This window comes from Notamacropus eugenii, chromosome 1, assembly GCF_028372415.1.
Source record: "Notamacropus eugenii isolate mMacEug1 chromosome 1, mMacEug1.pri_v2, whole genome shotgun sequence".
Lineage (NCBI taxonomy): Eukaryota > Metazoa > Chordata > Mammalia > Diprotodontia > Macropodidae > Notamacropus > Notamacropus eugenii.
In genome coordinates this window covers 506,443,921-506,467,250 of record NC_092872.1, presented here as the reverse complement: position 1 = coordinate 506,467,250, position 23,330 = coordinate 506,443,921, and the positions used below count along the sequence as shown (strand labels likewise).

Here is a 23,330-nt window from a genome sequence, read left to right as displayed (position 1 = left end):
TATTCTTTAAAGCAAGTCTTCCAAGAAGCCTCAGTAGATAAGCCTTTGTTAGTCTGATGAGCTCAAAGTAATTGGCATGTGGTAAGCATTTACTGAATGATTGTAGATTGATTAATGTAGGAGGAAAATTGATGGGCTAGGAGTCAGAACATTGTGTGACCTTGGTCAAGTCATATATTTCCTTGGCACTTTAGTTCCTTCATCTGTAAAAAGATGGGTTTGGAGGTAACTCTCTAAGAGTCCTTCTAGTTCTGGTATTCTATGATAAACTATGAAGCATTTTCTGGAATTTTCTTACTGACAAAATTACCTTCTGATCATTTGGTTCATTTAAATCTTGTTGGAAAAATTACCAGATCAAAATCAATTTAGATTATTTGTTTTTAAATTAGTGGCAGATTACAGTGTAAATGGAAATAAAAACAAGAAAATGTAATTATAATGAACAAACAACCTCAGAGAAGAAGTAAGAAAATATACTTCCCCTCCCTTCTTTACAGAGATGGGGGACTATGGTTGTAGAATACAACCTTTGTTGTATTGGATAGCAATGTATGTAACTGTATGTAATGGATAGCATTGCTATTAAGTTTGATTAAGGTATTGGTTAGTTGTGTTGAGCTGATTCCCCCCACACACACACACTCCTTTTTATTCATCATTATATGGAATGGCTTCCTGGGAAGAAGAGGGTAAAGGATATATTCAGAAATGAAAGCAATATAAAAGCAAGCTATGGATAATTTTTTAAAAAAACTAGGTTACAGGGTAAATTAGGGTAAATTATTTCTGTGCTTATCTGAGCCAATACTTTTTGGCTCAGGGTCAATGTGATGACTTCAGCAAAAGTGTGCTTTGAAAACATTATTCTGACTTCCACTGTTTGCATAGCAAAATTTTGACCTTAATAGACTCTAAGCTTTCATCAAGACCTTTTCACCTGGGTACTGCGGTCTCCTTAAGAGATTGTGAGTCTTCTCCAGTTGGGGGATGCACTACTGATGATGGCAGATCCTCAAAGTCATTCTGCGCAAGGTATTTCCCCAATCCAGCCTGTAACTGAATCTCTTCCCTGGGTGATTGCCGACTTAAGGTGTCCTTAACTCTACATCGATCCCCTGAAGGACTCATCTGCTCTTCTGACTCATCTGGTAACTGTGCATTGTCCATAAAGTGCCCAGGTAACCCAGCATCAGGTAACCCCTGATCTGCTGCTCGAGGCTGTCTTTCCTTTATTTTGACAGGTGCGGTTTTCTGTTTTTTCTGAAGCTTCAAATAGTAGTATTTCAAAATGTTCTCTTTGGCGGCCTTTTCCCCCTACAATGACATTTTACATTCTCATTTTACAAATAAAAGATGCTGCTTGGGTTCCATTAACAGGAACTAGACATACCATTTCCCACATCCATGCTTCCCAAAAGACATCCTCTATGCCATGAATATACCAACTCCTCATCTCCATCCTTCAGAATCTTTCTTTACCTTTAGGGCTGAGGCTAGTTGCCAACTACAGTACAACAACCACAAGAGTAATAGCTACAATTTATGTGATACTTCAAGGTTTGAAAAGCGCTTTACATATATTATCTCCTTTGATCCTCACAACAAACCTGTGAGGTAGGTGTTATATTACCCATGTTTTACGAATGAGGGAACTGAGGCAGAGGGAAGTTAAGAGACTTGTCCAGGGTCACACAGCTAGTATCTGAGTTAGGATTTGCATTCAGCTTTCCCTGACTCCAAGTGTAGTGCCCTATTTGTTTATTACAGTACCGAGATCATCACATGTAACCTTCTCTGATTTTCCCAACCAAAAATGATCTCCCCTTTCTCTAATGTCTTAGGGTACTTTGTCTGAATTTCTCTTTTAACCCTATCACTCTCTACCTTGCATTATTATACTTATCTGAATCCCCCTGCCCCAGTAGACTATAAGTTCTTTGAGGAAAGGGACTCTCATTTAACTAGAGTAGGATGATATGGTTGAAAGGGTGCTGGATTTGGGATCAAAGGATCTGAGCTCTAATCTTAGCTCTGCTACTTACTCCTTATGTGACCACCGGCAAGTAACTGAAACTTCTGGACCTCATTATCCTCATCTGTAAAATGAGGGGGTTGAATTAGATGACCTATATTAGGTTCCCTTGAGCTCTAAATTGATGATTTTGTGCTTCATTTTTGGTTTTGTTTTTAGTACCAAGTGTAGTGGCTTTTACTACTTGATTTTTTTTTTAATTGAACTCTCTGAACACTCACAGTACATCAAAGGTGTCTAAACAATTTGCTTTGGAGGGGGGGCATTCCACTCCTTGAAGAAAAGGATACTTCAAGTTAAGAGCACCAAGGGAACACCTCATTTTTCTCTCCAAGACTTATCCAAGGTTGCTGGTTACACTTGGTGGAGGAATGGGGTTTGTTAAGCCTTTGATCTGAACATGCAGAAATCCATACATGGGAAGGAGTGACAATGACCCTGATGAAGAGCTCACAAAAGACACAAATCATTAGCCAGATTATGGAATGATGGCTCTGAGCTGAACGATTCAGAGAATTTGATATCATTCAAGGGCAGTCTCTTTGAAGTCCCAGAATCTTACCTTACTGAACCTTCTCATCAGCATGCACCGCTCCATCCTCAACACAGTGGCTATTTCCCAGCTTTCTTTGTATAGGGAGTGTACTGCTGCTATGGTGTTCTCCAGCAGCACCTTCCCAAAGACCCATGAAAATTTGACCATATTGATTATTCTCCATATTAGAATTTCTGTGAAGGAGAGGAGAAAACCAGGAGGGAAGAACAAATCAAACCTCCAAATATTTATGTGGAAAAAAGCCCCATTATATGTATTTCATAGACTGTTAGTACTGTGTGTCAAAACAAAATTGAACATATCCCAGTTTATTAGGGAGGAAAACCTCCTAGGGCACCAGGACTTTATATTTCCAGTATGAGCTTCATGAGACAGGAACACCGGGTCTTTTCTAAACTTGATGTTTCTGCAGTACTGAGCACAGAGTTCTGTACAGAGTATGTGCTTAATAAGTGATTATTGAATTGACTAAATTCTCATCACTTAGACAAAATCATCAAAATTTCCCCAGAGCCAACCTGGCTGACCCAGGGTGGACCCTTGGTAAATGGGAAAGCAAGGATATTTGTCTCCTCTTAAAAAGCACATTTTGTCTCTTTCCATGGTCAACCTTAATGCCTTATATAGGTATCCAGTGTACCCACCTGGTTCATGCAAACTTCTGTCTTCTTTCTCAGAGACATCAGCATCAGTACCTTCACATTTCTCCAAACTTCTGTCTTTTGATCCTACAGAAAGACAGCCATCACTCAGAATCATCTGTTTTATTCTTTATTAACAAAAACTTGGTTATATTATATTATAGGGGGTATGTGTATGTTGGAGAGTTGGAGCATGGAGTGTTGCTAGTGGCTAGGGAATGATTTTCAACCCTAGACGAACATAACATTTTTGGAATTACATTAAGGACATGGTACCCAGTCATCTGATTCCATTTCCAGACCATGTAAAGAGTAAAATCTTTCAAATTCTTACATTAATTTAACACTTGTTCTAAAGTGCTTATCTCTGATGGATACTTTTCTAGGCAAAGATCTGATTCATCAAAGACTACATACTTTATAATTTCCAAAGTCCTTAAGACATGAGAAAATGTAACTCCTTCTCTTCTTTGTGGAAGTGGGGAGCTAAGAGTATGGAACATTGTATATACTGTCAGATGTGGTTGAGGTGTTGATTAGCTTTACTGGGTTGCTTTGTTTTCCTATTCTTTCTTCATTTTCTTTTATAAAGGGTGACTGTCCAGGTAGGAATGAGGAAGGATGTATTTTAAAATGAAGGTGATAGAAAAATAAATTATATCAGTAACATTAAAAATATTTCTAAGGTCCCAAAACCTTTCATAACCCAAAGCTATAATTGTGGTGTTAAGACAGATTTGTAAAATTCAGATGTCCCGCAAATGCCTCAGATGAACTATCCTTTAGAAAAATTCCAGTCTTTATCATAGGTACCGACATAATCATAATCTCTCTTCCTTAGCCCTTATTTTAAAAAAGTTAGCATTCCTACATGGTCATGATGTAATCATTCTTAGAGCCAATAATTTATTGCTAATATACAAATTAAAAATACCAACTGTTTAATTTCAATTGTTCTTTTTAGACCAGTGATCCATCAAAGCTATCACACAGCTCTTTGCTCTGGAATGGATGAATACCTCTTCGACACTGTGGGTCCTGTTCCTCTCTCTTTTCTTTTCTCCTGAATGTCATTTCATTTTGCTTCCACAGCCTGAGAGCTGATGTGGAATTATTAGCCCAGGCATCGTAAGCAAGCTAGAGAAGAGAGAGAGAGAGAGAGAGAGAGAGAGAGAGAGAGAGAGAGAGAGAGAGAGAGAGAGAGAGAGAGAGAGATCTTTACTCATCTCTTTGGCAGTTTTAGCCAACATCATTCTCATCTATACTCCCTCTTTTTTATAAGCCACAAAATCTAAGCAGAAAACTGTTTAACTATATGGTCTGGTTGTCAAGTCTTAAGTAATTTGAAACAGACAAATTGAAAATAATAAAGTGAGATGGAAAATCAATGTCATATTTGTTCCAAGTAATTTCCTCTTAGAAAAGAAGTGATTTTAAGGAACAGGTCTTGAATTTTAAAATGTTTCAAGTTTCTCTCAGATATTTGCACACCATAGTAAACTAAAGACAAAATTCTCTGAGCAAACCCGTGACATGTTACAAAGAAAATCCAAAAATATTAACTATAAAAGCTAAGAAAAAATGGATGTGTCCCCTGTACTGACTGTAAAATGAACAAAGGGCAGTATGGTACAGTAGAAAGAATTATAGAACTGAGGTCAGACCTGGGTTCAAATCCCAGCTTATTGTTGTCTTGGAAAAGACATTTAAAGATTTTTCTCAAGGGCAGAATTCCCTCCTTCAAAAAATGATGGGGTTGAACTAAGGACTCTAAGTCTTCTTTATGGCCCTATGAATTTGAAAGGAGGTACAGAAATAATTATCCCTGGAGCTTAAAGGAGAGAGTAAATTAAATGAACTATGGGCTCTTTCAAACAGTCTAAGACTTTTTGATATCGCTGAAGATGAGGGAGGAGAGAATATCTAGGAATAGTTCATAATAAAAAATGCCAATTGCTCAATGAAATGTGAAGAGGACAAAGTCAAAGAAATGGTCAGTGGATATGAGAAGTGAGAAGTCAGTAGTGACTGTAGAGAGAGTCTTAGAAACAGTCAGAATAGAAGCCAAATCACATGGGGTCAAGGAACAAGAAGATGGTGGAGGAAGCATTTAAGGTTGAACTGCTCTTGAAAAGTTTGAGAGATGGAACAAGGGTTTGATGAGAGTATAGGGTTGAAGTAAAACTTTTTTATGAATAAAAATTCACATTTTTATGGTACTTTAAAGTTTATGAAGCACATTTCTCTCCACATCCATGAGATGTAAGTAGTACAAGTGTTATTATATACATATTATAGACAAAACCTTGAGACCTAGAAACTCAAGGTCCCATGACTGGCAAACATCACGGCCAAGACTTTTTCATACTAGATCTGGAGTTCAGTGGATGATGCCATGCTGCCTTTCTCTGCCTCTTCATAAAGGAAAGTCCAGAGCAGCTTTGTGCCTTAGTCTCTCCTTTATTTTGTATAGATCAATGTAATCCATGATTCCTGTGTTGTAGGGCAAATGGTTTATGCTAAGAGAGAAGGACTAGTGATTTCATTCGATGAAAAACTAGGATTTATTCCCAATTGTACCATGTTTTCCAAATATCTAGAAGGCTGCCTCAAGCTAAAAGGGCATATTCCAATTTCATGCCCTGATTACAAACACACACAAAGATCCGGAATTGTGGGTCTTTTAAATAACAATTCTCTTCTTATTTAGAAATTTCCACAAATTAACACAATAAACACATAATGAAAGCCTGCAATGAAGTCCTTTGACACACTGAGTATGTCATACTGTATGTATATACACTGTGGCAGCCTGGTATGGTACAAAGACTACTGGATTTAGATTGCTGGGACCTGGATTCAAATCCTAGTTCTAGTTCTGCTACTTTCTACCTTGGGCAAGTCACTCAACTTCACCAGGTCTAAATTTTCTCATCTGAGAAAATGAGATGGTTGACCTTGCTCTGAGATTTAAAGCCAGTATAAGGAACCCTAGAGGACATCTTCATTTTACAGATAAGGAACAAAGGTAAGTGACTTGACCAAGGTGACAGGAGGTGGCAAATAGCAGAGCCCAAATCCTCTGACTCCAAATCCAATGCTCGTTTCACTGAACATCTATGATGTTCTGTTCTCACCATAACATTGTACTTATAACACAAATGTTGTTGGAAAGAGCAATGCATTTAGTGTCAGGGAACCTGGGTTCAAATCCTGATTCTGATAGATATGTCCTTGGATGAATCATTTAATATCTCTGAATCTCAGTTTTCTCATCTATTAAATGTAAGGAAAGGAGGGAGGAAGGAAGGAAAGAAGGGAGGAAGGGAGGGAGAAAGGAAGGGAGATGGGGAGGAAGGAAAAAGAGAAAGAAGGGAAGGGAGGAAGGAGGGAAAGAAAGAAGGAAGGAAGAAAAAGGTATTTATTAAGAACTTATACTGCTAATCTCAGGGAATACAAATGTAGAAGGGAGATAGTTCCTACCCTCCAGGAACTTATTCTTTAATTGGGAGACTATACTTGTATAGGAGCAGGGGCAATGAAAAGGTGTTTTTGTTTGGTAAGTCACAGGGATAGTAAGTAGAAGAATTAGGATAGTTAATTGATAGGCCCTTTTAGCAATGGAAATAATAATATTAACACTACCTATCTTTCAGAATTGTTACCAAAAAAAAGTGTTTTATGAACCTTAAAGCACCATCAGGAAGTGAGTTATTATTAACAAAAATCATAAACCAGCATTGTAACGGAACTATTGCAATTGGATAATTACGGAACATCACCCAACAGATACCTGGAAGGCAGTTTTAGGCTTTGGAAATGCTTCTTCCTTTCTTTCTTCATTTATTTCTTCTCCTTCTTCTTCACTGTCAGACTCAAAGAGGCTATAGCTCCCATCTTGAATCACTTAAAACAATTCCACAGAACAGAAGAATGTAGAGCTCTGTCTCTTTGTAGCATTCCAGGAAGGTTTATAACAAAAGTCAAGTACTATCCAAAATCTGTCTTATTCTAGTGATGCTACAAGACATTTCATTTTTATAAGACTAACCCCTCCTGATACAGCCTGAAGTCTCAGCTCTCCTCATCTACACTGAGCTGCATTGGTATTGGTGCATTGAATTAGTCCCTAGGCATATGTGGGCTGTGGGGTATGGGATGCTTTTCTTTGTCATCTGTCATCACAAACAGCTTGTTATCTATAGCATAGAAAGCCTCCATTCATTTCCCCTTTCTTGGGACAGTCAGATTGTAGATATTCTATAGCTATAAAAAAATGAAATGCTATCCATTTGTATATAAACTGAAGGCTTCCAAACCATCAACCCAAGGCAGGAGCTTTTGGTTTCTTCTATAATAAATGGGAGTGATTTGCACTGCCATCTACACTTTCTAGCCCAGGCCCCTTTGTATATTATAGCATAGCATGTATTTTCAAGACAACTGGATAGGAGTAAGGATTCAGCCTGGGATCATGGAACAGAGAAAAAGGCTAACCCACGAAGCTGGCCCACAAGGAAATAGATAATGGTAATGTTGATGATAATTAATATTTATAGAACATTTTAAGGTTTGCAAAGGACTTTACAAATATTCTCTCATTTTATTCCCACAATAATCCTTAAAGGTAAGTGCTATCATTATTATTCCTATTTTACAGCTGAGGAAACTGAGGCAGACAGAGGTTAAGTGACTTGCCCAGAGTCACACAGCTAGGAAGTGTCTGAGGTGGAACTTAAACTCAGGTCTTCCTGACTCCTGGCCAAGTACTCTATCCTTTGCACTCTGTAGTTACCAAGGTTTCTGCCTCATTAGCCCTGTGTAATAACTCATTATACTCATTAGAATCTCAGTCAACTTACTGGAAGGATGCTTTACCCAAGGCTGCCACCAGTTCTCGTCTTTATTTTTCATTATGCTCCCATCATCTGCAAATAGAGTAAAGTCTCATTAGATGAGATGCCAGTCATTTAGAACTTGGGATAATTCCTCCCCAAAGAACTGTAGCTGCCTTTCTATTACCCATTAAGAAAAGATTGGCTTAATCAAATGAATGGATTTACAAGGTTTAAAAAGTAACTTGATAGGATTGTTTTAGTAACATTCATCCCATATGACAATTAAAACTCATTCTTGCCTATTCTAAAAAGCAAATACCTCTATTGGGCATACTTTGTAAAAACTACTTTGGATTATTTTATATACTTTTAAGCAGTGAAACTACATTATGTTAAATAACTAAAAAAAAGATACTTTCTAAATTCAGACTTGTCACTAATATAAACTGTTCAATCTAATTAGTCTTAATTTGTGGGGTCAAATTATATACTCAATGTAGTTTTTGCTTACTAAAAAGAAATGGGACTGCTCATGATCAAATAAAGACATGAATTCTTCTTTTTTTTTTTTTATCCCCCAAATTGGTTCAATTCAAGAAGAATCCACAAGGTGAAAAATTAACTTTGGAAACATGTTCTATTCTTTGATTAAACAAAAATCTCCCACCTCCCTTGGATTCCTGATCCTTCGAGGAAATGTTTCAGGAAATCTCAGGACTGTAATTGTCAAAGCAGCCTTTGAATTTTTAGCAAGTCCTACCCCAACCAGCGAAAGGAAGGGCCTCCCTCTGCTGGAGGTCCACAGGTACAGTAGAAATTACTCTGCATTTATGCTTGAAAGACCTAGGTTTGCATCTCAGCTCTGCCACTTACTATCTATGGGACCTTGAGTAAAATTATTTAACCCCTCTGGTCTCAGTCTCCTCTGCAAGATGAGAGGGTTGGACCAGATGACCAATCTGGACCCTTCCCAGCTCTAAACCTATTATTCTATGATTTTGCACTAATAAAGGTGGCTTTTGTTTTTGCTTGGGTCAGAATTTATACTTCCAGTACTGTTTCAGAGACAAATTTCTAAGTACATGAGATTAGTGGAGAAGCTGTTCTAGTAGGCTCAAGTGTACTCCCTTTCTTACTCTTGGAGAAAAGTAGCTTTATATGGCAGATGATTTCATTTCACTCTCTCAGATCCTAGAGGTTCTTTGATGGTCACCTGGTACAGCAGAGTGTGCCAATGATTTTATCCTTACCTTGTGTTTGTCTTGCTTCTGGCTTGGGAGAATGACTGTCCTTAACCACTGAGGCACCAAGGGTCGTATTAGTCTGCTGCATACTGTCAATTGTCTTCTGTTTCCATTTGATCTTCTCCATTCTGGCAATTTAAGACAAGTTCTGAGAACTCATCCTTTCCCACCCCCACCACCTCCTTTCTGCCAAATGCATCCTATCTCCTGCCCAAACTTCTTGGTATCCTATGTTCATATCAGAACTTATTCTCTCTACTAACTAGCTAAAGAAGGAGGAAAGAAAGTCCATAGAGCCTTTAAGGGAGGAGTATGCCTTAGATCAGTAGAAAGAAGACAGTAGATTATTCCAGGGAGATTCATCATATCAAAAGAGGTTGGGGTGGGAATGTGAAATAGCAATCATGGTGTTGGGGGTGAGATGGGGAGGGGAAGGGAGAGAAGAACTGGAAGGAGAGAGCGGGTTGGAAAGTAAGAGGAGCCAAACTATGGTATTATATGGATTATATGAATTATACAGATTACTAGGTTGGAAGAGCATTTCTTGGCATCCTTATGTACTGGGCAACTCATATTCAAATCTCACATTTAACAATCTACATTCAGAACATGGTCATTTTATTCAACTTCATTGCTTACTCTTTCTGTTAGGCACATTCAACATTATGAAGAAAGGGTAACTTAAAGGAGCAGTATGGTGCAATGGAGCAGCTAGGTGATGCAGTGGATGGAGTTCAGGGACTGGGGTCAGGAAGATTCCCTAGTGGTGTGACCCTGGGCAAGTCACTTACTCTTGTTTGCCTCAGTTTCCTCATCTGTAAAATGAGCTAGAGAAGGAAATAACAAAACACTCCAGTATCTTTGCCAAGAAAATCCCAAAAGGGGTCATGAAGAGTCTAAACAACAATAGTATGGCACAATGGATAGAATGCTGGACTTGGGTTCAAATCTTGACTCTGCCCATTACCACCTGAGGGACCTCAGGCAAACTATTCTTCCTCTCTTTGCCTCAGTTTTCTTCAATACAATATAAGGGAATTGGTCTCAGTGACCTCTAAGTTTCTTGCCAGCTCTAAATACATAATCATAAAATAGGAAAATGTACTGCCTGATTGAAATAGAGAAGGAACAGTGAAGAAGGCCGACCTCATGTGGTTGGTTAATCTTTCCTATGTAGGAGCAGGATGTAAAGCATCATTTGATCAACGTACTGTTTCCTCATGAATAGTTTAGACTTTTCCTCTTCTTCTTCTTGAAGCACCAAAAACTTTTTTAACTCCAGACTGAACATCTCAGCTCCTCTAAGTATGCAAAAGAAACATGATGTTATCCCAGTATACGAAATCTAGTCAGTTTGCCTGGCATTCACTGAGACATATGACACTATTTTACCTTGTGTTGGAGGAACGCATTCGTCAAAGAAGACATCCACTGAGTAAGACAAGCAAAGCTTGATGCACTCTACCAAGAATCAAGAGACCCAGGTTCTAATCCCAGTGCTATCACTAATTCTATTTGACCTTAGGCAATCACTTCACTTTTCAAAGATTCAGTTTCCTTTTCTATAAAATAAAATCATCCAAAGTTGATCCCTTTCCACTCAAATATATGCTCATTGATCCAGCGGCCTCTAGGCTGTTCCACCAACTAGATACTCTATCTCTTGGCTCTAGGCATTTTCTCTGGCTGTGGAATGCTCTCCTTCCTCTGCTCTGATTGCTGACATCCCTGGCTTCCTTGAAGTCCCAACTAAAATCTCACTTCCAACAGGAAGTCTTCCCCAAGCCTTCTTAATGCCATGGTCTTCCTTCTGTTAATGATCTCCTATTTATCCTGTATGTAGCTTGCTTTGTATATATTTATTTGCTTCTTGTCTCCCCTCATTAGACTGTGAGCTCCTGGAGGGCAGAGACTGTCTTTTGCTTCTTTTTGTATTCCTGGCACTTAGCACAGTGTCTGACCCATAGGGAACACTTAATAAATGTTTATTGAATTCAATTGAATTCCAGCTCTGAGAAATGACAACACTCAATATTCTGAGATACACTCTGAAATATGACATTTCCCACCTGTACTCAGTGGCATGTTGCCCATGTACCTGGATGCTAAGATCTCAGTGGCTTTTAGATCAGCCACAACATAAAGATGATAGTAACTTGTAAAGATCCTCCTCTGGATTAGCAGGAAGGTGAAACAAATAGCATCCCATAGGATCCCAGCATCCTTTTCTGGAGGTTCACACTCCTCATCATCAGGAATGGCTACACAAGAAAGAACATGAATGTTTGTAAGCTTTTCTGCAGGGACATAGTGTGAATAGTAGGTATAAAAAGTGTATGACTCTTGTCTGCTATTTCCACCCCTTTTCCTCCCCGTGGCTATGAGCAGGGGTAATAATTACAGAGCTTAAGCACTCCCTGTCATCATTCCTCCATCACTCATCTTTTTTTCCTTTTGCTAAAGCCCAAAGTGTTAGATAAGTGAAGAGAAGGGTGGAACACAGAGGGTGGGGAGGGGAAAGAGAAGTGAGAACAGAATTTGGAGACATAATCAGGGCCTATGGGAAGTGATCAGAATTGGAAAAAGATAGTCCGGTCTTTCCCCGCCTTCACCCCTAATTAGTTGATATTAGACTTTCTATAGCTATTGACATGTGAGCCTCTGTAGGTTTCAATCTCTCCTGTAAAACAAGAATGACAACACTCAACTGATAGAAGAAATGGTACAAGGACAGATGAGCGAAGACGGAGCTCTTTAGAAGGCAGATATAGAAATTCAAGATGTTCTACAAAACCAGGAATAAAATTGTCTTTTCTTTCTCCCTCATTCCCAAGATCAAGTCAATTTCATCTGTTGTCCAGCAGAATCTGATCCTTTTTTTTCTAAGGTGGGTAGGGTCCTGTGTAACTTCTAGTGCTGCTTGCAACTAACACAGTCTCTTGAAGGACTGGGGAGTGGTCAGAACACTGGTCAGTCATCGGATAGGTCCAATGTCACATTGACATGACCCCTGGACCTGAAAGAGCCAATCTGACTGGAACATTCCTCCAGAACAGGTCAGAAAAGTATACATCGTTTTCTCTTTTGTTTTGTTTAATTGTGTATGACATTTTAAAAAGTATATGATATGAATTACATGAAAGTAATTTAGGGAGAAATTAAATAAGAATCATGATGAGCCCTACTGCTATGAAAAATCCAGTTCATGTAGAACTGTGATGAAAGATTTGTACATTCCACGTACTTCCTGGATACTCCCATAAATACACATATCAAGTTTTAAAAAAATTAAGTGAAGGTGTCAAATCTATTTATGCTTTTGTCTTTAGGAAGATATTCCTAAAGTAAAGTTTTTTTCTTTATTTCTTCCTTCCTTTCCCTTTTCTTCCTTTCCCTTCCTTTTCCTTTTCTATCTTTCCTTTCCCTTTCCTCCCATCTTCCTCCCTCCCTCCCTCCCTTACTCTCTCCCTTCCTTCCTTCCTTTAGCCTATTAACACAGGGATCCAGTGAATATTCATTTACTAAATGAGCTCATAACTTTTCTTCTGAAGAAATGCATGTATCTACAATTTGGGACCAATTTCTAGCTTGGTTTCTCTCCACATTCTTGTTTAGAACGTGAGTTGGGCATAGTAAATCAAACTTGCAAGAAGCTTTTGCTCAACTTTCTTAGTCTTTTTCCTTTGGAAAGAAGAGATGAGTGCAATGGGATGGGCACTCAATACAGAGATGAGAACAGTTAGCCAGGTATTTACACCAATGAGAATAGCAGGCCGGGTACTTACACAAGCTATAGCCTCGTATTGTGCAGTATATGCTGAAACTGTGAACAAACCAGCAATGGGACCTCAGTAATCTCTCCAGGTAGGCGCAAGCTCCAATCTATAGTCAGACAAGAAACAGAGGAAATGCTCAGTACAGAACCACAAGATCTCAGAGCTGGAAGGTGATCCAAAGCTATTCCAAAGCTAAACCAGATAGGAATCTCTGTGTGATTCCTGCATTTGTCTTAACATCCCACAGAGAGATAGTACAAGAAAAGGACTGGCCAGGAATTAGAAACCCTGGGTTCAAGACTCTATTTTATCATTGGCTACATGACCCCAGCAAGTAATTTGAGCCTCACTTTCCTCTTCTGTAAAATGGAGACAACAATACTTGCTCACAATAACCTTCTTATCAAGTAAAAGAAGAAATAGGAGGTTATAACAATTAAGCACCATCTGTGTGCAACGGGCTTATTCTTCAGCAATACTTAGACCTGTCATCTCATTGATGTAGGTGCTTTAGTGAAGACTGGAGCCTCTCCATGCCTTAGTTGATGCTTTCATCTACAGAAAAACAATTGCCAACTTGTGGTCAATCTTTTGTAGATTGTAGAGACGTTCATGAATTTCTGCTATTTACTTGGCTGGTTCTGGACCACAGATACACTGTCCATCACTGGGACATCTTCAGAGCTATTTCTGCTTGGTGTAGAACTTGCTAGAGCTTGTGTCCCATTCTTGTAGCCTTCCAGAATCCAGGGTCACCCCCAAGTCAAGATGAGCCTTTGGAGGAGTACTTTAAATGTCATATAGATTTACAAAATTTTAACAATGGACTCTGAGAGGCAATGTGGTCACAGTGTATAAAGATTTGGACTCAGAGCCATGGAAACTTGGTTCAAGTATTACCTCTGATATATACTGACTATGTGTGACCTTCAGCAAATCACTTAACTTCTCAGTTCTCTAGAGAACTCTCTGAAACTACGTGTTGCAGAGCAGGTACTGGAAGGGAGGCATTTTCTTATCTGGGAGTTTTCTACATCAATGAAACCACAAGCCCAGTCCCTAATAATTATCCCTAATAATAGATTCTAGTCCTTATTTGCTAATTCATAAAAGTTGTATGGTGATATTTTAGGTATTCTTTAGTGTTTTGTAGATTAAAAAATTGGGGCCTGTACTTGTGATTTCATTGATTTGGGAACTCCCAGATAGCAAAACTCCACCCATGCAGGTCAGCACCTTCTCTGAAATGTATAATCTAATAGAGTTGGCTATTAGTACATTGAGAAGTTAAGTGATTTGCCTAGGATCACACAGCCAGTACGAGTTAGAGGCAGGATTCAAATACCGTTCTTCCTGGTTCCAAGGCCAGCATTTATTGACTATGCCACTGTTGCCACTTTGCCTTCTGCCTTGGTTAAATAGATGAAAAACATGATCTTTTAAGATCATTGTTGGTCTTGGTAAAAATTATTCATTTTTTTTAAGTCTTAAGAGTGCTGAGGTAAAAAAAAAAACAAAACCCAACCCCAAAAAACAAACAATCCCTAGGAGATTATGTGAGGGTACAAACATACACTAAGAAGGTTCTTCATGGCAATCACTAGAGCAGTATATGTAATCAGGTAGTCCCACTGACGGAGAATAACTTTAATGGGTCTCAATAGGAGGTCCCTTCCATGGAGCATGAAGTAGAAAAAGGCTACCAGGTAGCCAGCACAGAGGATGTTGATTCGAGTTGTCCCCGTGAGGAAAACCAGGCAGAGTACAAACCAGAGGTGGTAGCTGAACACAATGACTTTAGCCATATCCAGGTAGGACCTAGAGGACAGAACAGGTGAGTCACAATCTAAGTAGATATTTGGGCTTTCATAGAGTGAGACTAACTGACCTCTAAGGTCCCTTCCAGTACTGTTCCATAGGTCTTGGAATCTGAGAGTTAGAAGGGGTCCTCCTGCCTAATGGAGAAATCTCCTCTACGAGTTCCCCTACAGTAGATATTCAGCCTCTTGTTGACCGTGTGCAGGGAGAAGTCACTCACTACAAAATGAGAGGTGGTATGATGTGGAGGGAATAGAATTGCATCTGGAGATGGAGGACCAAGATTCAAATCCTGGCTCCAAAACTTACTAATATATCACTCTCCAATATTCTCCAGTCTATGCCTTAATTTCCTCATCCGTAAAATGAAGAATTGAATGGAAAGATTTCTAAGGTTTTTTCCAAATCTAAATCCTATGATTCCATGGCCCAACAAAAGGAAGGAACTCAAAAATATTCTCAGGATTTAAATAAAATAACCTGGGAGCATTAGAAAGCAATTTACTTTAAAGGTGAGACTGTAATAAAAGCTAATAATAATAGGTAGCATTAACATAGAGCTTTAAGGTTTACAAAATTCTTTATATGCTATTTCACTTGATCCTCAGAGCAATTCTGTGACATATACACTATTACTATCCCAAATTTATGTTTGGGGAAATTGAGGCAGAGGTTAAGCAACTTTCCCAGGGTCACACAGCTAGTAAGTGTCTGAGACGGGATTAAAACTCAAATCTTTACGACTCCAGGTTTGGCACTTTATCCACTGCACACCACCTGGCTGCCTTTGTAGGACTAGATTGGGGGGTGGGAGGAGTTCACAAAGTAACTTTGACTGTTTAGATGAAATTTTACAAAAACATTAGGAAGAGGATGAACCAGAGAGGGAATCAAGGGTGAGTCACTCTTCTGTGGCCTCACTGGACTCCAAGTCTTACCTGCAGTAAATAAAGTTTGGTATTGTAGTGAATTGACTGAGGTCTTCTGGGATCAAATCCTGGCTTATCTCCACATTATCTCCTACCTGCATTCTCACAGAAGCCTTATTCTCATCTTCAAATACTTGCCACTGGAGAGAGGCAAAGAGCAGAAGCAAAAAATCATCTGGGGAGATATGTAGGAATGAAATTAGACCCTTTGCAAGGTGGTTTGCTCCACATTTAAACAAGTATTCAAAGTCAGTTCTACTGAAATCTCTACTCATGAGTCAAGTCCTTTAAGGCAGTAAAACTTAATACTTAAATAGAATCATTCATTCTCCCAAATCACTCTGCAAACTAATTCCCTTATCACCTCCCTTTTGGGAAAGGGGGAAAAATGCAAAGAGGCAGTTGTGATTTTCAACTAGCCACTAAACAGGACAGAAGCAATATTACCAAAAGGTCTTTGTGGAATCACAACCAGGGCAGGGCAAGCAAAGACGTTGCCCAGGGTATAGAAATTTAGAGGGTGCTAATAGCACTCTAGTCTGATCCAGTAAGCGGTTCAGAAACAATTTAGTAGCTAGTACCAAGCAAAATAAGTTAAAAATACAAATTTACTAGATAAGATTTAGTCTCCTCTCCTCATCACTGCTGTCTGTAGCAACCCGTGTTAGTTCCTCCCAATCCTGAACTCACTTGCTTTCCCCACCAACCCTGCCACTGAGTTTCCCTAGAAGGAGTCATGTGGTTTACTGGTATACATAACTGATCTCCCCACCCTTCCCCTCATGTGTTCTGTGACATTTCCTCCCAGGTACAGAATGGTTGGTTATGGCTCTGGGTCTATGGAGTAGAGTAGATTTCCTGCTTAAAATGTTTAACACAGAATCACAGAAAGCCTGTGATACATGGTACATGATTCTAAGCTTAACTTGAACTGGGTTTTGAGTTGACAGTCTTACATCCTCAGCACCATCGCCAATAATGGATTATGTATATGGTTAGAAAGTTTGCTAGGAGGGAATTCAAAGAATCACAGAGTTTTAGAAATGGAAGATAACTTAAGAGCTCATCTAGTCCAATTCCCTAGTTTTCTAATAAGAAAACTGAGGCTCCGAGAAAGAGGTGTTTGGCTCAAGGAGGCAGAGTTAGTGAGTAACGATCAAGGTAAGAGCCCACTTCTCAGACCAGTGCTCTTCCCCTTAAATCACACTGCCAGGGATGGTTAGCGGATGAAGGAACAGAATAAGAAATTCTTCTCTGTTTCTTCTCTTTCACAAATAAGTGAACTTTGACAAATGGGCTAATAATTTTTAGAAGAATTGAGGCCATATAGCAAAAAGAACAAGAATGAACTCTTTTGGAGACAGGAAAGTTCTCACTTTGAAAATACAACTTTGGAGCATTTTAAATATGAAATATGCATTCATTTTCCCCCAAGTTACTCACTTTGCTCATAGCAAAGCAGCATTTGAAAAATCTGAATGCAAAGCACCAGCACAACACTGACAGTGAAAAACTATTTCAGATTCATGATTTTAACCATGTGAACTATCTCACAATACAAGGAAACTGGAACACTGTATTCTAGCGTCAGCATCTTCTCAGTGATGATTGGGGAAACATAGAATCATAGTATCATAGAGCATTAAAAGTGAATGGGATGTTGTTCATCTTGTCTGGATCTTTGTGACCCCATCTGGGGTTTTCTTAGCAGACACTGGCGTGGTTTGCCTTGCTTTCTCCAGTTCATTTTACAGATGAGGAAACTGAGGAAAACAGGATTAATTAAGTAACTTGCCCAAGGTCACATAGCTAGTAAGTGTCTGGAGTCAGATTTCAACTCCCTCCAGGCCAGGCACTCTATCCACTGGGCTACCTAGCTGTCCTTAGAATGGGACCTTAATAAATAGCTAATCAATCTATTTATTGAATACCTAAGAGGTGCTACACTGTGCTAGGAATTAGAGATTTTAATTATTTTTTAATCCTGCTTACTTTTTACATTTTATACCTAGAAACAGCTAAAAGGTACAATGGAGAGAGTGTTGCCCCTGGAATCAGGAAGACTTGAGTTCAAATCCAGCCTCAGATACCTATGTGACCCTGGGCAAGTCACTTAACCTCTGTCTGCCTCAGTTTCATCAAATGTAAAATAGGGATAATAATAGCACCTCCTTCGCAAGGTTGTTGTGAGAATGAAATGAGATAATATTTGTGTCTGTATCTGGCTTAGTACAGTATCTGGTACATGCTTAATAAATGCTTCTTTCCTTCCTTCTAGCTGTGAAGATGCTGGAAAAGGAGTATGGAAAGCTCATGTCTACCACAAGATGGAGCCCCGTGAAATGAGAATGCTACTTTACTAAATCCTGCAAAGCCCAGTTGGTCTGAAGTATCTTTGAGGACAGCAGCACACAGAAACATTAGCTACTCACACAGCAAAAAAAGAGCATCTGGTTTCTTGGCAAAATCTGGGAGATACAACCACTTAATGAGATTTGAATGGATTGCTGGTCTCATGGATCTCCAAGGGTAATCTGTACAACAAGGAGTAATTTTCATATTATTAACATTGTATTTTTAAATCACATTGAGCTAACATTCTGTTAATGCAATTTTTTTGAGATAAAAGCCCAGCTCTGATATCTCATTATGGTGTATGAGTGTATGGGGAGGGGCAGGGGGGTTGGATATAGGATCACAGGATTTATTTAGAGCTGTAAGACACCACAGAGATTAAAGGATCATAGTAGTATCCTAGATTTAAAATTAGAAGGGACCTTAAAGGCCATCTGAGCCAAACCACTTATTTTAGAGAGGAGGTCCAAAAAGATTAAAGTGCCTTGTCGAGGGTTACACAGGCAGTTAGTTAGTGACAGAGGCAAGATTAGAACCCAGGTCCACTAAGATCAGAGCCAAATTATGCAGGCTAGGATTTCTTAATCTTTTATTGTGTCATGAACCTCTTTGGCAGTCTGTTAAAGCCTTTAGAGCTCTTTCTCAGAATAATGTTTTTAAATGCATAAAATAAAATATAAAGAATTACACAAAGAAACTGAAGAAAATAAAGATGAATTTTTTTTTCCCCATCCAAGTTCTCAAACACCGGTTTTGTGGACCCCAGATTAAGAAAACCTCTTATTTGAAAGAGGAGGATGTGGGTTCTCAAAACACGTGCCTGCAGAGTTCAGGCTCTGACAGGCCCCACCAGAGGGGAAAGACTCAGTGTCTATGTCATGTCTATGACACAGTCTATGACTGTGCTTGTCTCTTGTTGGATTCCCAGGCTCACTGGGGTGAGAGAGGCTCCAGAGGGTGACCCCTGGGTGGTGGTTGTTTTCTCCACAGCAACTCAAAGGCTGTCTATGAAGGTCTGACACACTGTAGAGTTTTCACAAATAGATTTAGAGCCAGAAGGAAATTTGGAAGCCATCAAATCCAGCCCCTTATTTTATAGATGAAGTGGCTGAGCCCCAGAGAGTTTCCACTTTGAGTCATACAGACAGTAAATGGTTATGTTTGAGTTGGAATTTGAACTCAGGCCTATCCACTGAGCTTCCACTGGTGTGATACTCGGAGAGAAATGGGGGCTAAACGGTGCAGGAGGATCCCTACGGGGGCATATTAACATTACTTGTGTTTTGTCGTATTTTTATTCACTTTGTTAGCTATTTCCCAATTATAGTTTAATCTGATTCAGGGTGCATTCAAGAGTGTCTCAGTCGCAGGAATGTTTCAGACTGTGTATTGGATACCTCTGTCCTAGGCCAGCTAGCTGGTGGTGACTAAAAGTAATATTTAGAATTTAATACTGATAGAAGTGTTCTCACTTAATTTCTGCACTGGTTTTGTCCATCTGATGCCACATAATGTAGTAGAGAAAACACTGGAAAACCAGAGGAGCCAGCTACCTGACCTGTATCCAACCTTCTACCTCGCAGCCGTAATTTTCTCCCTTGCCAACAAGGACCTGATTTCACCCTCTTGAGGGTTGTACCCTGCAGTCATTGTATTGGCTGAGGCACAAGATTTAAAAACCGGAAAAGTTGAAAGCACTAAACAAATGCTAGGGAGTTTTATTTTTATTAAATGATTTACTTAAAATAATACTGAACTCATGGAGCCTGAATGCAAATTGAAGCATACTTTTTTTTCACTTTCTTAATTTTTCTTGCTTTTTTAGGTAACATGGCTAACATGGAAATATGTTTTGCATAATTTCATATGCATAATTGATATCACGTTTCTTGCTTTGACAATAGAAGGGGGTGGGATGGGAGGGAGGAAGAGAATTTGGAACTCAAATTTTAAAAAATGCTGAAAATAAATAATAATTAAAAATTTAAAATAAAATAATACTGAATATAAAAACAACTAAACTTGCATAGTAATAACTTAAGATCACAGGATCATAGACCTAGAAACTGAGAGAACTTTTAAGGTCATTTGGTCCAGCACCCTCATTTTACACATGAGGAAACTGAGGCCCAGAGCAGTTAGATGACTCCAGGGCTACACACGTGAAACATGGCAGAGCTAGGATTGGAGTCAGGGTCTCTGATTCTTAACATAGCATGCTACTTTGCTTACTTGGATATATTCCATACTCACATACCATGTGCTAGGTGGTATAGCAGATAGAATGCAGAGCTTGGAGTAATGAAGACCTGAGTTCAAATATGGCCTCAGACACTTACTAGATGAAAGATCCTGAGCAAATCACTTAGTTTCTCCCCAATTGATAAATGGTCAAAGGATATGAACAGGCAATTTTCGGAAGAAGAAATTAAAGATATCTATAATCATATGAAAAAATGCTCTAAATCACTATTGATTAGAGAGATGCAAATCAAAACAACTCTGAGGTACCACATCACACCTATAAGATTGGCAAATATGACAGAACAAGAAAATGATAAATGCTGGAGAGGATGTGGGAGAGTTGGAACACTAATTCATTGTTGGTGGAGCTGCGAGTGCATCCAACCATTCTGGAGAGCAATTTGGAACTATGCCCAAAGGGCTACAAAAATGTGCATACCCTTTGACCCAGCAATATCGCTACTAGGACTGTATCCCCAAGAGATCATAAAAATGGGAAAGGGTCCCACATGTACAAAAATATTTATAGCAGCACTCTGTAGTTGCCAAAAACTGGAAGTCAAGGGGATGTCCATCAATTGGGGAATGGCTGAATAAATTATGGTATATGAATGTAATGGAGTACTATTGTGCCATAAGAAATGATGAACAAGAAGACTTCAGAGAGGCCTGGAAGGACTTATATGACCTGATGCTGAGTGAAAGGAGCAGAACCAGGAGAACTTTGTGCACAGCAACGACCACAGTGTGCGAGAGTTTTTTCTGGTAGACTTGGAATTTCGTAATAACGCAAGAACTTCTTCAAAAAAAAAAAAAATCCCAATGGTGGTTCTCAAGGCAAAATGCCTTCCACACTCAGAGAAAGAAATATGGAAGTCATTCGCAAAATGTAGCAGATCATGTTTGTGTATGTGTATGTGTTTGTGTATCATGTTCTGATTTGTTATACGATTTCTTTCATTTATTTTAGTCTGACTACATAGCATGACTATAGTGAAAATATACTCAATAGGAAAGTATATGTAGAACCTATACAGAATTATATGCAGTCGTGGGGAGGGAGGGGGGTAGTGGGGGGTAGGTGTGGGGGGGATAAAAATCTCAATTGTATGGCAGTGATTGTTAAACATTAAAAAATTAAAAAAATTTTAAAAAATTAAAAAAATAAAAAAAAATAAAAAAATCACTTAGTTTCTCTTTGCCTCAGTTTGTTCATCAGTAAAATGGGAATAATGAATAGTAGCATTTACCTTACGGAGTTATCATGAAGATTAAATGAAATAACCTATGTAAAGTGGTTTGGAAACCTTAAAATCCTATAAAATGTCTTATTTTGTTATTATCATTATATAAATTAAATGGAAATTATTTATTTACAAGGAAGATCCAGACAAAGTGCTATGAGAAATTTTACGAGAGGGAGAGCCCTTTCAGCTGAGAGGATCAAAGGGCTGCTTCCTGGGAAGCTGAGCCCATGGAGGAGGGGCCTTCCCAGACACAAGGAGAATGCAAGGTCCCTTCTCTGAGATGTGAGCTGAAGCATCTGACGAGCTCACCTTTGCAAAAAGCTGGAGGGATTCCAATGCATAGGAAGTACTGAAAGGTCATAAGACTGGCAAGAAACCCACAGTATCTTGGCCAGGCCTCAGCAATTGCTTTCCTCCTCCGAAGATGCAGCAAATAAATTAACGAGCAGATGTGGACCAGGGAATAAAAATCCATGCGCTGTCCTGTGACATTGAGAACGGCAACAAAGCACATCTGGAAGGCAAATATAAATTTAATTTAAAAACTGAATAAAAAAACATGTGAACGCATAGGAGTAGGACTATTTCAGTGTCAGAGCTGAGAAGTTGTTGGGTATGTAATTTGTGTCAAATCCATGTGTGTGTGTTTGTGCTTTGTTACCAAAGAAGACCATGCCATCAGAGAAATGATGACATGACTTGCACTTGACTTTGTTTTAAGTGAGGGAGGGCTGTGCAGGTCACCAGCCTCACTTCTCCTCCAGAGCCATCTGAATCCAGTGACCAGATATTCATCAGGATGACTGGAGATGACCCAGGATGAGGCAATTGGGGTTAAGTGACTTGCCCAAGGTCACACAGTTAGTGAGTGTCAAGTGTGTGAGGTGAGAATTGAACTCAGGTCCTCCTGACTCCTGCGCTGGTGCTCTATCCACTGCACCACCTAGCTGCCCCATCAAATCCACATAATAAACATTTATTAAGGATCTAATGTGCTAGGAACAAGTGGGATAGAGCTCTGGATCTGGAGTCAGGAAGACTTGATTTCAAATCTGGCCTCAGACGCTTATTAGTTGTGTGACCCTGGGCAAGTCACTTAAACTCTGTCTTATTCCACTGGAGAAGAAAAGGGCAAACCACTCCAGTATCTTTGCCAAAAAAAACCTCATGGATGATGTGGTCCATGGAGCCATGAAGAATTGGACAGAATTTAATGAGACTGAACAGCAACATGCTAAGCATTGTTGGGGGGAACCATAACTGAGAAGCAGTTTAATGTACTGAAAAGACTGTTGGGCCTAGGGTCAGGTGGCTTAAGTTCAAATCTTAGCTCCCACCATCATCAGCTGTGTGATCCTAGACAAATCCCTTAACTTCTCTGAACCTCAGTTTTCTCGTGTATAAAATAAGACTCTAATTGCAGATTTCACAGGATTCTTAAATTTTATTTTTATTCTGAATTTAATGAATACTAAGACTATTTCCATATGTAAAGTAGAACAGAAAAAGAGGATTGTATAGGAAACTACAAATTTCTATTAATATAGCTTGGCTTAAAAAAGTAGTAACAAATTAAACATATGACTTTTAAAGCTGTTGTGCTTCTCTGTGTTTCCGTCTCATAGAATTCTTGTAAGGAAAGTGCTT

At 39.1% G+C, this 23,330-nt stretch overlaps 1 protein-coding gene across 1 annotated transcript in view; it reads right to left on the bottom strand.

Annotated features, from left to right (window-relative positions):
* Window positions 1-23,330, bottom strand: part of LOC140518632 (piezo-type mechanosensitive ion channel component 2-like) — a 62,844-nt gene that overhangs the window by 32,872 nt on the left and 6,642 nt on the right. Inside the window, exons 4-17 of the mRNA XM_072630956.1 lie at window positions 21,993-22,197; window positions 18,270-18,371; window positions 15,847-16,012; window positions 14,665-14,908; window positions 13,100-13,196; window positions 11,413-11,575; window positions 10,526-10,615; window positions 9,321-9,442; window positions 8,095-8,160; window positions 7,026-7,138; window positions 4,252-4,369; window positions 3,236-3,319; window positions 2,598-2,764; window positions 941-1,317 (exon numbers count right to left, since the gene is read on the bottom strand). Coding sequence (XP_072487057.1) covers window positions 941-1,317; window positions 2,598-2,764; window positions 3,236-3,319; window positions 4,252-4,369; window positions 7,026-7,138; window positions 8,095-8,160; window positions 9,321-9,442; window positions 10,526-10,615; window positions 11,413-11,575; window positions 13,100-13,196; window positions 14,665-14,908; window positions 15,847-16,012; window positions 18,270-18,371; window positions 21,993-22,197 — 2,114 coding nt within the window. The remainder of the gene's footprint in view (window positions 1-940; window positions 1,318-2,597; window positions 2,765-3,235; window positions 3,320-4,251; window positions 4,370-7,025; window positions 7,139-8,094; window positions 8,161-9,320; window positions 9,443-10,525; window positions 10,616-11,412; window positions 11,576-13,099; window positions 13,197-14,664; window positions 14,909-15,846; window positions 16,013-18,269; window positions 18,372-21,992; window positions 22,198-23,330) is intronic.